Source organism: Lactuca sativa, chromosome 4, assembly GCF_002870075.4.
Source record: "Lactuca sativa cultivar Salinas chromosome 4, Lsat_Salinas_v11, whole genome shotgun sequence".
Taxonomy (NCBI): domain Eukaryota; kingdom Viridiplantae; phylum Streptophyta; class Magnoliopsida; order Asterales; family Asteraceae; genus Lactuca; species Lactuca sativa.
The window spans coordinates 108,514,529-108,532,264 of NC_056626.2; the positions used below are offsets into that span (position 1 = coordinate 108,514,529).

The 17,736-nt window shown below is 30.8% G+C and overlaps 1 protein-coding gene across 1 annotated transcript; it reads left to right on the plus strand.

The window, feature by feature from the left end:
- The first annotated feature begins 9,950 nt into the window (after window positions 1–9,950).
- On the plus strand, window positions 9,951–12,167 carry LOC111886252 (protein FAR1-RELATED SEQUENCE 5-like). The gene is made up of 4 exons (XM_023882493.1): window positions 9,951–10,061; window positions 10,103–10,626; window positions 10,708–10,931; window positions 11,896–12,167. Exons 1-4 carry the CDS (start codon window positions 9,951–9,953, stop codon window positions 12,165–12,167), a joined length of 1,131 nt encoding a protein of 376 aa, XP_023738261.1.
- Window positions 12,168–17,736: the final 5,569 nt, after the last annotated feature.

Consider the following 17,736-nt stretch of genomic DNA (forward strand, 5'->3'; position numbering starts at 1 on the left):
TACCATGACTGTTGTCATGGGTCGTGGACATGGGGGAGACGGAGCTGATGACCCACCTTTCCCAGGTGGTAGAGGTCCTGGCCAGCACGAGCAGGACGGTAAGTCTTATCATAAATTTTTATTTACTATTTTTGTCCAATTATCATAAATTAAATATCGTTTCTAATAATTTTTAATTACATTTGTAGTTGAGGAACATGCCCGAAGGAAAGTTCGAGGAAAAGCAAAAAAATATAAAGCTTGAAAAAGCAATCATACAGAACTAGGGGAAACCAATAGGCATGCAATATGATAGGGATATCACATTTAATCCCGTAGGAGAGGCGGGAGACATTTTTTCCCGAGAAGTTGGAAAAACAATGTGGCAGATGGTCCCTTTTGACAAATGGAGTTGGAAAAGAGTTTCCCCTGATATAAAGGACACTGTATTACAACATTTAGCGGTAATTATTTATTTAAATATATTTTATAGGTTTAACTATAATTGTTTTTTACTTGGTTAACCTTTTTTTGTAGACAAAGTTTGATCTCAATCAAATGTACCAGGATGCACAAGCTAATCTATTGACAGAGAGTTTTCAAGCAGCCTTGTTAAAAGGTTATCGAGAGCGTAAAGCCGACACAAAAGAATATTTCAAGATGGTCGGAGGGTATGAAGGTATCCCGAGAGCATTGGCCAATCCTCCGGATGGTATGCTTGTTGATAAGTAGGCGAAGACAGTTGAGTATTTTCAAACTGACGAACACATAATTTCTTCAGAAAGGAACAAAAAAATCCGTGAAAAGCAAACAAATGTGAATCGTGGGGGTTCGAGCTCGTATAGCAGTACTTTCTATAAGAAGGTACCGTACGATACATGTAATTATTTATTTAAAATATAATCTAATTTTTAAAGTTAAACAGAACCTTAAGAGAGTGGAAACATTTCGCAAAGCTCATACCGATAAGAATGATGTATTTGTTACTGCTGAATCGGAACAACAATATGTAAGTATTTAATTATAATTTTATCATATATTTAAATGTTTATTTATACTTAATTGTTACTCACTTTTGGGAGTTACAGAATCGGTTAGTTGAAGAGCTGTTAGAACAAACTCAAGGTGAAAGTGAGTTAACACCCGCTCAAGAAAGAGCTACGTTCGAGAAAGTATTAGGAGAGCGACGTGGCCACATTAGAGGCATAGGCCGCAAACCTTCTGGTCTCCCGATGATTCCACAGCCTTCACCACCATCACAACCATCACAGGTAAAATAGCAATCTACTTTAGCATCGTAAAATGCATGTTGATTTGGTAGTTTTGGTTTTGTGGTGGTTATTTGCTAAAAAGTTTGGTAATTTGGTTTTTGTCCCAAGTGCAAAATGTAGCAATGTACTTTGGTTTTCTATCTTTGTTTAAAAATAGCAATCTACTTTAGCATCGTAAAATGCATGTTGATTTGGTAGTTTTGGTTTTGTGGTGGTTATTTGCTAAAAAGTTTGGTAATTTGGTTTTTGTCCCAAGTGCAAAATATAGCATTGTACTTTGGTTTTCTATCTTTGTTTAAAAATAGCAATCTACTTTAGCATCGTAAAATGCATGTTGATTTGGTAGTTTTGGTTTTGTGGTGATTATTTGCTAAAAAGTTTGGTAATTTGGTTTTTGTCCCAAGTGCAAGAAATAGCAATGTACTTTGTTTTTCTATCTTAGTTTAAAAATAACAATGTATTTTGATAGTTTTTGTTTATGTTTGACGATCTAACTTATAAGTTTATATATATTGTTATTAATTATGTCGTTGGAAAATCTTCGTGCAATGCTCGCCGACCCGACATGTAGGGATGAGCTTTATTTGTTTTTTCAATCCCAAAATAATCAAGGAAACGATGGGAACGACGATGATGGTATTTAAGGATGAGTTTTATTTGCATATGTTGTCTCGTTTTGCTACATGGTAGATTGTAAAAATTTTGTTGTTTTGCTACTCAAATACTATGACTTTTGATATTTAATTGTATTTGGATGTTTGTTTGTAATTTGCATTGACACTATTATGTTTGATATTTAAAAATATTTTTTTTTGTAATTAGCGTCGACATTATTGGTTTTGATATTTAATCGAATATTGTTATTACCGGCGATACCTTTACCTGCGATATTATCACCGACAACCAAAATCATTAATTAAAAAAAATTAAAAAATTGAAAAAAAATTACCGGCGACAAAAGTTATTACCGGCGACACTTTTGCCGGCGACACTTTTACCAGCGACAGACGTCATTACCGGCGACTAGCTTATTAGCGACGACAATACTCATTAGCGGCGACAGAGTCAATAGCGGCGACTTTTATCTTTAGCGACGACAAACTGATCAATAGCGACGACGCAGTAGCAGCGACTCAGTACCGGCGACGCGTCGCCGCTATTAGTATTACCGGAGACTTTTACCGGCGATTTTTGTCACCGGTAATGACCTTTTTCCTTGTAGTGGTTTAATATGTTATCTTTATAACCGTTAATACATTTTTATAAAAACAAAAATGTTGTTTGAAAGTGAATAAACATGGTAAAAATTTATTTCCATTTCATTGTTTAATACAATAAAAAAGAGAAATAATTTTCAAAAACATTTCTCTAGTACGTTCTTTATTCTACCAAACAGTGAAATTGATTCTTTTTCTCTAACTTAATTCTCTTTCTCTGCATTTCCATTCTCCATTATAATTCTATTTCCCTGTACCAAACACCTCTTAAGATCATTCATAACAACAAAATCATGATTTATTTCTTAGTAAATTAAGTAAAAATTCATTTCATAAGAATTTTGGTGCATAACAATAAAATCTTCGTAAAAATTAATCATTATAAAAATAAATTATCAAGATGTTTTTTTCAGGATTTTTTTAATATATTATGTTATTTTTTATTCATCTAATGATTAATTGTATTGGTTTGTCAAAAAATATGCAGAAAAAAATTTCTTACTCTCCTACCAAATATTTCATCCTCTCACACACACACACACACACACACACACACACACACACATATATATATATATATATATATATATATATATATATATATATATATATATATATATATATATATATATATTGTTCAATTCATTTTGAGACCATTAAATTGTGTGAGTCAAAGGTGGTCACGCCTCCTATCACGTCTGCCACCAACACACGCCACCTCCACCACCAACCACCATAAACAAATCGATTGAAGTCACTGGTTCCATATGGCAACCATTGATAGTGATTGCGATGAAGAAATTAACATCCACTGTCACCGCCTCTACCACCACCACTACTATCGTCATTGCCACCAACATGTCTGCTACCCACTGACACCACAACCACCACTACTACCACCATTGTCACTGCTACCATCACTACGACCACCTCTGCCACCTCTGTGATCACGATCTCTGCTACCACTTCCACCACTATCACGTCACCACAACCACAACTACCACTACCACCACCACCGCTACCTCAACCACCTCTACAACCTCCACCACCAACCGTCATATTCATATACGTATAATCGTTTTTAAATAGACACATATACTTATTTATATATGAATATACTTATTGATATATGAATACACAAATTCATATATTAATACATGTATTCATATATGAATATTAAATTTTCCGTCGTCTTAGTATGCTGGAGAGCTTAAGCGTCTGATTCAATATGAGTGGAGCATATTCAGTCCAACAATCTCAATCTTTCTTTTTCTCAATTGAGCATTCATTTCTCTCTCTCTCTCTCTCTCTCTCTCTCCATATATATATATATATATATATATATATCTATATATATATATATATATATATATATATTCAAAGTGAGTGTATGTTTTCTACTATTGTGCATCTGATCCTAGGAGATCCAAATTTAGAGCTTGAGCAACAAGGCTTATCAACTATCAGATACATAATCGTGTTTTGTTGTAGATTCCAGAGACGTGGAAGTCTGCAAGGATACGTTTTCAAGAGATGATGAAAAGTTAAAGCATGTTAAAGGCATAATTTACATTTAAACAAATAAAAACACTGCTAGATTGCACTAAAGGACAACACATAGAAGTAAGGTCGAATCCACAAGGACAGAACCTAAAAGTCATTGCTTCTTTGCATGAGGCACAAACTAGTCAAAAAAGAAAATATGAAAAAGGAAGTTTGGTTTAAAATTAAAAGCTAAAACTTGCAGTGAAATAAACTTAAGAAAATTCAATGATCATAAAATTGTTCCTTTTTTGTTGTGACAGTTATAATTATGTAATTAAGCCAAATATGGTTGTTTAAGATGCAAACTACCTAAGTTGGTACTGAAAACTACTAATCAGCTTTAGCAAGTTTTCTTTTATCAACTGAATTAACGAAAACGAGCTCTCTAATTAACCCTAACTTTTTATCAGTTTAATTAGATAATCTCTTAATTAAAATAGAAAAAGCAACATTATGAATGAGTAAACTTCCCAATAGTAATCAATAATTCTCACAAGCTTGGAAGCGTAAAAATATGTGATTTTCAATTTATATCAAAATTAAATAGCAACACTGAACCACCCTGCTTGAAACAATTATGGATTTAACCGATTAACTAGATTGACTTAATCCTAATTCAAGTCATTAGTCTAAAAAGAACTAAAATAAAACATTTATGCAACAAAAAACTGAAACCACTAGATAGAAACACAAATTAAAAACCAAATCTTAGGATTAGTTACATAAAAAGTAGAAGTTTTGTAGAACTAAAAACTAGAGTTTTAAACTGTCATGGTTAAGAACAATCTAAGACAATAAAAATAAAACTAAATAATAATATATTACAAAACTAATTGAGATAGTCGATCCACAACCTTTAGATCTTCATAAATCGTTACAAAATGGTTGAAATCACTAAAAAATCATATGAAAGGGTTCTATGGAAGTATATGTTTGATCTGGAAGTAATGGATGGTATTTATATGCAAGAGGCAACATCTAATAAGTATTGTAGAAAAGTACAGGCTCGATACGCCCCGTGCACGTCGTGGATGCATCGTGTCCGTCACAAAATCACACCTAGCTTAGATTAACAAAGTACGTTGTTATTTTTAGCATTTTTCAGAACACATGTCATGTTTGAGGCCCATGCCATTTTTGTTAGAAATAGATAGTTTTCCTCATAAAAAAAAGACTTTAGGACAAAAGCGTGGGCTGGCTACAAAAACATGGGCTTTGATTGGTAGAAACATGTTTTAGTCATTATAAAAATTAGAAATGCTTATGAAATGAAACACTAGCTAACTACCAAACAAGGGACTTGTTTGGTGGAATAAATTTCTTGGCTAAAAAAATCAGAAGTTAGCTAGTTAGTCTTCGTAAGAGGAACACGACTCGTGTTAGAGAAACAAGACATTAATTTGGTATTTTTCAGCATTTTGGCTTCGGTTAAGCTCCAGCTATGCCCGAGTTATATCTGACGATTTCCAGAATACTAATTCGCTTCAAATGACCTGAAATATACACTAAAACATGAAAAGCATGTGCATTTTGGTGACACATGAGTTGACCATTATTTAAATTAATGCACACACAAATGCATAAAATATGATGCACAACAATACTAAACACTAATAAAAAGAAAAGATACATAAAACGACATCTAATAAATCTCTACAATCTTAAACCTTACTTTTACTTAAGTAAGACAATGAATTAATATTTTAAACAAAATAGAAAGCAATAGATGACATAAAAATGAACTTAAAACAAAACCTAAAATAAACATAAAAAGCTATGAGAATAAAAGACATGAAACTGCAATAATTTAAAAACACTTCATTATATTTTTTCTCATCATCATCTTTCACATCAAGTAATATCCAATGGAATCACTTATATGAACACCAATCTCAATACCTCAAGTGTAATCTCAAATGCTTACCGAAACAAATTTATGAAACATCCATAAAATAAAATAAAATATACACCTTAATTTACCCTGTTCACAAATATAGCATATTTCATAATTATATTTCTTTTTAACTTCACCATAATTACCTAACTTGACCCATCCTTAGAGACTCCGACGAAGCATATCAACTTCCGTTGAAAAAAGTTAGCTTGTTTATAGGGGTCGACTCCTATTCTTTTCATTATTTTGAAAGTATCATATATCACATCACATAAATTCTTCTCATATGCTAGATTTGATATTTTGGTGGCGCATAACTTGATTGAAAAACTTTAACTTTTTCCTTCAAATATAATTTCTTCAATCACTTTGTATATCAATTGAGATTTCTTTGACTAAGTGCTTAAACTTTGATTTTGGTAGCGAATTTGGTAGTTGGTACCCTCTATGATCTCGTATGTGATAGTTTTTCTAACTTACTCATTTTCTTTAAAGAAATGAATAAGCTATAAGACTCTCACTTTACCTAAAAAAGTAAGGCGTATCAAAAATAGGTCCAAATTCTTTGGAGTCGAGACTTATTGTCACAACCTGGAAAATACATCATCGTCCCCCGTTATTATTTAACGATAAAACACGAAAATGTAAGAAGGTCAGTGTTGTAACCACACAATATATTTCAATATATTTAATTTTCCGTCTTTAATTCCGTCAATCTTTAGGTTCAAAATAGGTGAACGAAAAGTCACATGACTTTGAGAGTAGGTTATCACTTTTAGATTATATAACCTACTGCAATCCCATAAATATAAATTTCACAAAAATGCGAATCAGTACGGGTAAGATATGACTTATTTAGTAAATAAATATCTACTGTATGTAAAAAATTACAATGACGAAAACTACAAGAATAATGACTTACTTTTGGAAAAAAGTCACAAAAAGGATAACTGTATTAATACTCAAAATAGGAATTCTAAGACAAAGAACGCGTAAAACGAAACCTGTACGAGAGACTTATGATTTCTATAAAATCATAGAAGTTATAAAATATAGAGTAAAAACGAAAGTCAGAATTAGCCAAAATGACCACAAGGAAAGTTGTAGTGTATTTTGAGACCAATGCAGATATATAAGAGTTGTTGAAGACGAAATTCGTATGTGAGAGTTACGAATTTTTATAGTTTATAAAATAATGTCGCATCCACCCACTCGCAGCGCGTGGTGTGCACCCTAACACCTGATTCATTAGGATACAGATGACATGACACCATGAGAAGAGGACATGGGTCAACAAATGGTTGGTTCACATACGCTACACGACGTGCAACCAAAAAAAAACTTTCTATATATAGCAAGCTTAGGTTGATCCTTTCTCACACCTCAACACATCTCGCTCTCTCTCGATCTCGATACCACTAATTCCCAAAATGCCTCTTGAATCCCGGACTCACGAAATTTACCCTACATCAACGGTTTCACACTTCACAGGTGAGTTCATAGCCCCATTTTCCAAACTATAATACCCCCAAATTCAAGCTACACATAATAAGTAAGAGTTATTAAAATTAAATCCTTGATCAGGACAATCTATAGTCGTGCATGTTGCAGACTATAGAATACAAGTTTCATATTAAGGAAAAATAAGAAAAATCAACCAAATCGTCTGTAAGTCGTAAAAATAAATGTGCCAAAACATATAGACACACACACAGACATATATATATATATATATATATATATATATATATATATATATATATATATATATAGAGAGAGAGAGAGAGAGAGAGAGAGAGAGTTAGGTTCAAATGTTTTTAGCAAGTATTGTGTACCTAAATGCACCAATGAGAATTTAATAAATTATTAATTATTTTATTTATTATTTGAGGGTAATTATGTAATCTTTCATTTAAATTCTTTATTTAGTCTGATTCTTATCCCTTTATATTAGGCAATTATTTATGATTGATTTAGTTATCATTAATATAATTTTATTTATATACTCGATGCAAACGTCCCCCCCCCTCATAGAACACAATTGTCGATTCGACTAGTTGCTGATCAATTTGTTTTACACAATCGATGAATGTTCATATTGGAAATCGGAACCAGGTATTCATACATTACTAACAACATCTCTCTATGATAATGAAGATATTTTTGAAACGTCCCCCACACACCCTTTTACTGTTTTTTACATATACATATGTATCAAATCTGATAATCTTCCAGGAAAATGAAGATCAAAATCCCGGGAAGGATCTGGGTTATGGCAATGATCCCAATAACCCGGTGAATGAAGTTGTGAAGAAAAAAAGAAGATGTAAAAAGTGCTTTGGATTTGGTCATCATAGCAGGAATTGTCATTTTAGATTGAAGAAAGAATAGAACTACAAGAAATTCATCGAATCAGTCGTTTTTATATATTATTTACTTTGATTTCAGTAAATAAAAGTATGTTTTTGATGAATTATATGGTATTATCATGTTTCAGTTCAGTGTAATAAAATTATCGTTTGATGAATTCTAGGTGTTTTCCTTTAATTATTATGTTTACAACTAATAAGATGTATGTGGTTTCTGGTATATTTATGTTTCATAGGATCATACAGTATATCATTCCAACAGAATATCAAATGAAAACACTACAGTTCTCATTCTAACATAATGTCAAACAATAATGTTCATTATATTTCATAAAATATGTATGATGTTTCATAAATTCAAATCACATAATGTCAAAAAATATATATTGTAAACAATGAGCAATACAAATAATTGAACTTATACGGCTTAAGAGTTAATTGTCTTCAGCACCATATTAGTATAATATTCTTGTAGATTGATTTGGAGATAACACATAGTAAACTTTTTTGTTAGCCATATTGGTATATAATTCTTTCAGAATGATATTTAATGTGTGCATTGATTCGAGGTAACAAAAATTGATATGTTTTATAAGTCATATTGGTAATGTATTCTGATAGAATTATGTCATTCTGATAATATGCAGAGTTTGATAATCCATATTGATATATCATTCTAATAGAATTATGTCATTATGATAATATGTAGAGTTTTATAATCCATATTGATATATCATTCTAATAGAATTATGTCGTTAATAAAATATTGTGTAACTTTTTTTAAAAAAAATACATAATTATATTCTAAAGTAATTACTTTAAAAAATACATAATAATATTGTAAAGTAATTATTTTAATGTGCTATTGGTATTTTTTACATTTGGAATGTGAATATAGTATCTTATGAATATTATTATCTTTATCATGTTCTAAAAAACAATCAAATCGGAATCATTTATTTTTATCAGTGATCCCTAATATCAAGCATTTTAATTTGCATAGAATCCGTTTTCATCCCTATTTATTTTGTATGACAGTTTATAATATTTTATTTTTTCAACTTCCAAAGCATATAAAAACACTATCGAAATTTCTTAGTTATGGGCGATCAAGAACCAGATGTTAATAATCATATTTATGAGGAACACTATTTGGCTAGTGATGATGACAATGTAGTTGAAGATTTCGATTTTCCTGATAATGATACACTATATGATGGCGTATTTTAAATAGGAGAAAGCAGTAATCCTAATTTAGGTGAGTTTTTGAATATATTGTTTAATTTTTCATTGTATTTCAGATTCTATATTTTAACAAACAAGTTTAATGTTAAATGTTAATATTTTCATCGATGACATACAGAGGACACAAATCATACAGAAGACGAAAATCACTTCGTTGATGAAGATATAGAGGTTAATATTGATTTCAGTGAAGGTACTAAATTGAGCTCAGGATATTGAAATTTTTATAGGAAAAATAAAATTATTTCAGAATAATATTTATATAATTCTTTCAGAATAAGTTTTTATTTGCTATGTTTAAACATGACAACCACATGTTACACATGATTACGTTTCTCCTGGTGGCACCTTGTATTGGACCCCTATTGTTTTAGACGATATCAAACCAAAAGTTACATCAAAATTTAATTCATATGGTGAAGCAGTAACAATGTATAGAAACTATGCATTAGAATCTGTTTTTGATGTCAGACACTTGGAAGAGTACAAAAAACGAAAAATGGGATTATTACAAATAGACATCTTCTATGCAATCAGGAAGGTAATCAAAATACTAGTAAAGTAGATACTCTGGACATTCAGCATAAAAAGACTCAAAGAAGGAAAGATTTATTTAGGAGGAATTGTAAAGCGAAAGTTGTTTTAGAAATAATTCTCGGTACTCTTAAATATGTCGTGAGTGATTTTGTCGAGCAACATAATCACGAGTTGTTTAGCAAGATCAATATGTACTTATCTCGTTCAAAGAGAAAACTTGATTATTCTCAGGAAATTTTCATTCATAATTTATCAAAACAAAATATTGGTCCTGTAAAAGCACATAGACTGTATAGTGCTCTTCAGGTCGGTCCTTCTGTTCGAGGTGGATTGGTTTCTGATTTCAAGAATGCTAGGAAAAATCTTAATTGTTACATAGGTGGGAGGGACGCGAAATTCCTTGTTGACAAGATGAATGACAGGACGAAAAATGTCCCATCATTTACTTTTGAGTATAAAGTGTTGAACAAAAGATTGAATGCTTTATTTTGGGCTGACGAAACAGCAAAGTATAACTACAATTCTTTCGAAGACGTTCTATCATTTGATGCAACATTCAGCATGAATAAGTATTTCTAACCTTTAGTACTTTTACAATAACAATTTCATTGTTTTCATTTATGTAAACTAATATTTTATATTCAACATAGGTATGATATGGTTTTTGTTCCCTTCTCTGGCATCGATAACCACAAAAAGTGTGTAACATTTGGTGCTGGACTTTTAAGTAAAGAAGATGGAGTTTCTTATGAATGGTTGCTTAGGGATTTTTTGAAAGCTTTTAGAAAACAACCTCAATTGGTTATATCTGACCAAGATCCAGCTTTGAAAAAAGCTATAGATAAGGTTTTCCCGTTTGCACATCATAGGTTATGTATGTGTCATATAACAAAGAAGTTGCCAAATAAGGTATACATCAAACGAATATTATTCTTACTTTATGTTATGATTCTACAATTATTTTCTCATATTCTAATAGAATCAATTGCTTCAACTCTTAAACTATACTCATCCTCATGAAATTTCATTTTATACATATGTTATCAATTGAAGATGCAGCCACCAATCAGAAAATTCGAAAGCGTTTTCACTCTATAATTTGGAATTCTAAGTTAGAACCACATGACTTCGAGAATGTATGGCGTATGATGTTGGATGAGTTTAAAATTACAGATAACAGTTGACTGAATACTATGTATGGTTTGCAAACATCTTGGATCCCCGCATTTTTCAAGCACATTCCAATGTCTGGTCTTATGCGAACTACATCACTGTCTGAAAGTTAGAATTGGTCATTTCAAACCTCCACATTAACCGGTTCTTATCTTATCATGTTTATGATGACATTTGAATCAGTCATGGAACGACAAAGATATAACCAAATTCTAAATGATTTTAATACTGTCATCACTTTTCCTAAATTCATTACCCGTAGTCCGAATGAACCTCATGCTTTAAATGTATACACGCACAAGATTTTTTATCAGATTCAGAAAGAGATATCCAGAGCTGGAGATAATTGTTTCAAATAAAATGTGATATCTTCCAACGGTGTTGACACAATTATTGTTTTGGAGAAAAAAACAACATATCCACTAGGCAAACAAATGATGTCGATGTGGATGACAAAGATGAGGAATACAATTACGATTGTCTTATAAGGGATACTGAACAGACAGGATATTTGTTTTCACTTTAATTGTTATTCTATCATTCGAATTTAAACACTAAAAACTCACAACTTAAACATACTCACTAATCATCTTATATATTCTAGGTCACACACTCAACCAAAGATGGTTCATTCAGATGTAGTTGTATGCATTTTGAACATGTAGGGATCTTATGCAGACACATATTCTGTGTGTTTAAGTTTTATGGCATTGAACAAATTCCTAAAAAGTACATTTTGAAACGTTGGCGTAGGGATGTTATTCCAGCAGAATTACTGAAAAGACACTTCAATAGTTCTTTTGACGATTCTAATTCTGACATGATTGCTATTGATATTTTTTCAACCGTTGACCGTTGTGTGTCCTTTTTACGCCATGATGCAGCTAAGTTAAAATTATACCTTGACGAGAAGAATAAGTTGAAAAAAAATTCGTAGACGATTGTCCAACTCATGATGTACCGAACAGATCAGAACAGTTCAAGAAGCTTCTAGGTGTACGTAGTATGTCTTGATGTAGTATCTGATGTTAGCGACATTTAGAATCCTACAGATATTCGTAACAAAGGATCCGGTAGTCATGGGAAAAGATTAAAATCTACAAAAGAGATGACTGAGAAAGAAATCTCGAAAGCTAAGAGGAAGTGTGCTACATGTCAACAGATGGTTCATCATGACAAAAGAAATCGTCCTTTAAAGAACGCCGAGAAATAATTTCCTTGATTGCTTTTTTTTTTTATTGATTTTAGTAGGACATTTCATTTTAATTTTGTCGGTTCACATTCAATGATATCTTTTATGTCGTTTAATAAAGTATTCACCTTCATTTCTAGTGACGATGACATTGTAAATTAATCTAACAATATTTATATTTTCTTATTACTTAAAAATAATCATATCACGTAATACAAATATTCATTCCATTATTTGTATAAAATCATTATTTTCCTTACTTACAGCAAGTTATACAACTTCTATCAAACATTTTAAGATTTATTTTCATTTTAACAAAAATGCTTTACTGCTTATTATTGTATACAACTATTCATTATATCATATTTTCTTTCAAAAATACTATATACTACGTAAAGATATTCATTCCAAAAGAATTTTATTTTTAAACCTACTTTTACCTTCTACATCCAATTTGCATACATGTATAAAATATTCTGATAGAATAATAAAACTACAAACTAATCTATCAGCATAAAAAAATTGCAAACACAGCCCAAGCACACAACATAAGAAGTCGATGAACTTGACTTCATATTTCTAAAACATAATCATTCCAAAAGTATTTTATATTTAGATTTTTTATGCATTACACATGAACCCACACATACTTAATTTCAAAAAGGGTACATTATAGCTAAAAAACTATAACATATTCTATCAGAATCGTAACATTTAATATATTATATCAACATAAAAAACAGTACAGTCACACAACATTATTAACAACAACCTTTAATTATATTAACAACATTATTACAAAAAATACATCAACACATACATTATCAACAAAAACCTTGCATTATATTTAAAAAATCTTAATAATTTAATTCTAAAATTTATTCATAAGCAGCCCATGAAGAAAACTGATTATTAAACTACTTCCCATTCAACCAGAATTGCTTTTCACAAGGCACAACATCATCATCCCAGAAATTAAACAACGCATCAACACAACCTTCATATCAAAATTAATAATCCATTACAAGACAAAGAACCTTTCAAACATCTAACATGATGCATAATAGTATTTTAACAACCACAAAAAAAGGTTCAACTAATGCCATGTCAATATTTATCTTAAAAAAACTAAACTACCACTTCAAGTTCTTACCTACGACCCCTTGTTTTTCTTTTTTTCTTCCTATTTTCAGCTGACTGTTGAAGAAGCATATCTTGTTCCAAAATATCCAGCTTACGAAACGCTTCAAAATCTTTAACTATCATAGTCTTAAACTTATTGAACTCAGCTGTCAACAATCTTGCCATGTATTTCATCCTTAACTTAATTATAACATTCATATCACCAGACATTTTACCTGTAAGACCACACTCCTAACACCCTTCATTTTCCCCCATGTAACTTTCCATATGCCTCATGATGTAGATTCCACATTCTGTTCCAGCTTTTTCTAATTGCCAATTTATGTTCATCACCCGTGCCGCCTTAAAAGTTAAGGCTTTTGCCATTGGATGATGTTGTGATGTCAAGTAGTTGCAACACAGTTTTTTCTTTCATTAAATACAACATATACATCAGACATAGTTTTATAACATACTTTAGAATGAAAACCTAGTGATCATAATTTTATTGATTATCTTACCACCAGGTTTGGTATCATGCCATATTTTCTTTCCAAAGTTCCTATTCTCTTCACATGATCTACTATGTAGTATAAACTTGATCTCAGATCAAAGATGAGTAAATAATACTTCCCATCATCAACTATTGGGAAGAAAACCTTGTACACATTAAAAAAGGAAGTTACTTTAATATTAAGTGATGCAAGAAATATTATATTTACTACATAAACTTACAATGACAACATCTCTGAAACATGGCTTGATATCAAATTTATTAATGTAGATTCGCAATAGAGTAACAAAAAGCCTACATTTCAGATCTTCTAACTTTAATTCATTCAATATCTCTTCTGTCTGTAAAAGGCCACATCAACAACAATATTAATTTCTACAAAAATAAATTTGAATTTACAATTAATTTGAAAAATAAATTCATACCACAATAGTTGTATCGAAGAAAAATCTTGAAAGCGATGATTCATCCTTGTAGTTCTCCATTTTATTATAAAACGCAGCCCAACAATCAATTACTCTAGAATGCAAAAACATCCCTTGATTGAATTGATATGCAAAACCCTGGTGCAGCAGATGACCTATTCCAATGTCCCAAATCTCATCAGTGTGACAAAAATTATATATAAAATCAATCTAAATACTTTCACATTTATATTCTAAAAATATAATAAGTGAGTCATATATATATGAACCCATCATCTCTATTAGATGCAAAAACTAAATTGCATATCCCTGTTTCATCCCTAGTCAGTTTATCCCCAACCTTAACAATTCTTTCAATATAGGGCGAATGAAATATTTTTGCCTTTTTAGGGATACGTTTTTCCCTTTTGTCATTATCATCATCTTCTGCAGCATTATCAATAGCTTCTCCTATATTTCTTCCAACCACATTATCCCCACTGATTCCTGACATTAGTTGTTTCCTTCTATACACCTGAAACTCAGTTTCATCCAACAACTTAATCATTTCCTCATTCACCCCTGGAAGTCGATGAAACTGAGTCATTGTTAAAGAATTGGTATCAACAGGTGTACTATAATTGACTTCTTTTTCTACACTAACTTCAGTAAGTATCAATCCTCGAACAGGTGAACTATTTACTTCACCGCCATTGCCTACATCATTCATATTCAACTCATTGTAACACTCAGGCTCATGCACTTTTTTGTTACTTTCCCCTTCTTGAACTTCCTTGAAAAGCTCAATCATCTTTTCCATCCACTCATTCAGCACCACACTATCAGGGAATTTTTCCAAACCATCCTTCAACGCAACCTCCATAGTACTTTTCTCTGTTAGAATTACCCCATAACTATGTTCTATAACAGCAGCGTATGCCTACAATGCATATTATTAATTATTAATAACATTACAAGACTATTTCACCATCTTGAATATTATAAATGTATAGACAAATTAGTAGTATTCCACACATTGAATTTTATATTTTACCATAATATACATTCAAATATTAATTATAGTAATTACAAATTTAATAATTATCCATAAAGAAATATAATATTACCTCCTCATTTCCAAAATCCCTCTTAAAGCTGAGCATTTGTTGTTCTTCACCCCCTGTTTCATCCGTCGTATCAACATCATCATGCCCATCCCAAAATTGCCTCCCAAACCCTCCCAAACTAATTTCCAATTGTTGAATCTCTAATAATTTAGCACCATTAATATACCCAATAAAAGGAAGCCTTTTATCTATCTTGATAGAATACTTCATGTTATACACATACACCAACTAAAAAAAACATTAACTTAATTAATACATCAATAATAAATCAATACCAAATCTATATTTTCATATAACACTATCTCAAACTTACAATCAGGAGTGTAATAGGACCACTATAGTAGCTTGATTTGTCATCCCTTTTCCATAGTTTTTTCCTTGATCCCAAACAATCAAGCATATATTTACACCAATTTAACTTTGAAAAGTCTTCTACCAACGCCAACTTCCTTACAACTTTTATTTGATTTGTTCCCATCAACATTGACTCTATGAAGTTGTTAACAAAAAGGGTAAAAAAATTAAATCTAAACATCAAAGTATCCTTTGTTGTAGCCTGAATCCTTCTTAAATACTCCCCACCATTGAACTTATCACAACTATATTATCCCCTCCATTCTTCCATAATTTTATTGTCCTTATCACACAATGGCAACTCATTAATGTCTTCTCCACCAAGTGGAAAACCCATCATATCATGCGCTGTCTATTCTGTTATCTCAATAACAGAGTTTTGTAGGACAAGTCTTTTACTATCGGTATCATACACATCTAAAAGATAGTAGCTTAGTTGCCCCGGATAACTTGTAATATTCACTTGCAAAATTGATCCAAAACCCGTTCTCAAAACTGCTTGTTTTTGTTCTAGTGACATCCCCATAACAGCTGCAGTGATGTTATCACATTTCATTCTGGTTGGAAGGTATCTTAAACGAGGTGAATATTCCTTATTTGTTTTCCTAACATTATCTTCTTGTTCCTCTTTGACAGATTCATCAATTCCCTTATTCTTTAATTTTTTTACAATTGGAACTCTATCATTTTTCCTCTTTGACCTTACCTCTCTTTCCAAAAGTAGTATATTTAAAGGTTTAGGACTTTTCTTTTGTTCAATTGATTTATCAAGCTTTTTCTTTGACCTTCTTTCTTGTCTCACATGTTGTTCTTCTTCATGTACTTGTTGTGCTACAACACACAATAAATAATATAATGTTTAGTATAAGATATTAGATATTAATGTTTTAAAATATAAGATATTCCTTATATTCTAACAGAACCCAATTCACATTAAAATACTAATATTCATATACATATTCGTATTCTTCTAGAATAGTATAGAATACTTGTACATGTTTGATTTTAACTCATACTAATATCTTAATAACATTTACATAACAAATACTACACATATTATACAACTTGTTTCAATGATAACAGAAAAAGGAAACATTAACAAAAAAACACACTCTTTAAACTTTATCAGATGATATTACATACAAATTATAAGGGTTAGTATAAAAAATTAGATATTAATGTTTTAAAATATAAGATATTCCTTATATTCTAACAGAATAACAATTAATTTCAATAACACAATCAACATACACACAAATTTCCCATTCAAACAGAATACAAAAAAAAAAACATATTACAAAAATATATTAGAATATATGCAAGTCTAACAGAATATAAAATAATCTACAAAAAACTTCATAAATTTCATTTTGAAACATAACCCACTGCATACTGAAATACTTATATTCTATTCTACTTAAATAGTATACAAATTACTATTCTACCAGAATCATATACATTTAAATTTCAATTCTAACAGACTCATATACATTTTAATTCAAGACATATATTATCCAAAGATATTAAGTTTATTTTACACTTAAATTTTGACGCTTATTTTTATTCTTAATTAATCGAACCACATAATTAAGCAATTAAGCACAAAACACATAATACTTAAATAATACACTTCTATTATTTCAAAACGGGTTACAAAGGTTAAACTAGACTATTACATCAAAGATAATGCCTAGCCTGGAAACGCGGGCGTTACAATGAAGAACGTTAAAAACGAAGTTTATTTGACGAAGTTATGAAGTTGACAAAAATCTACGATTTGCGCCCGCGCAGTA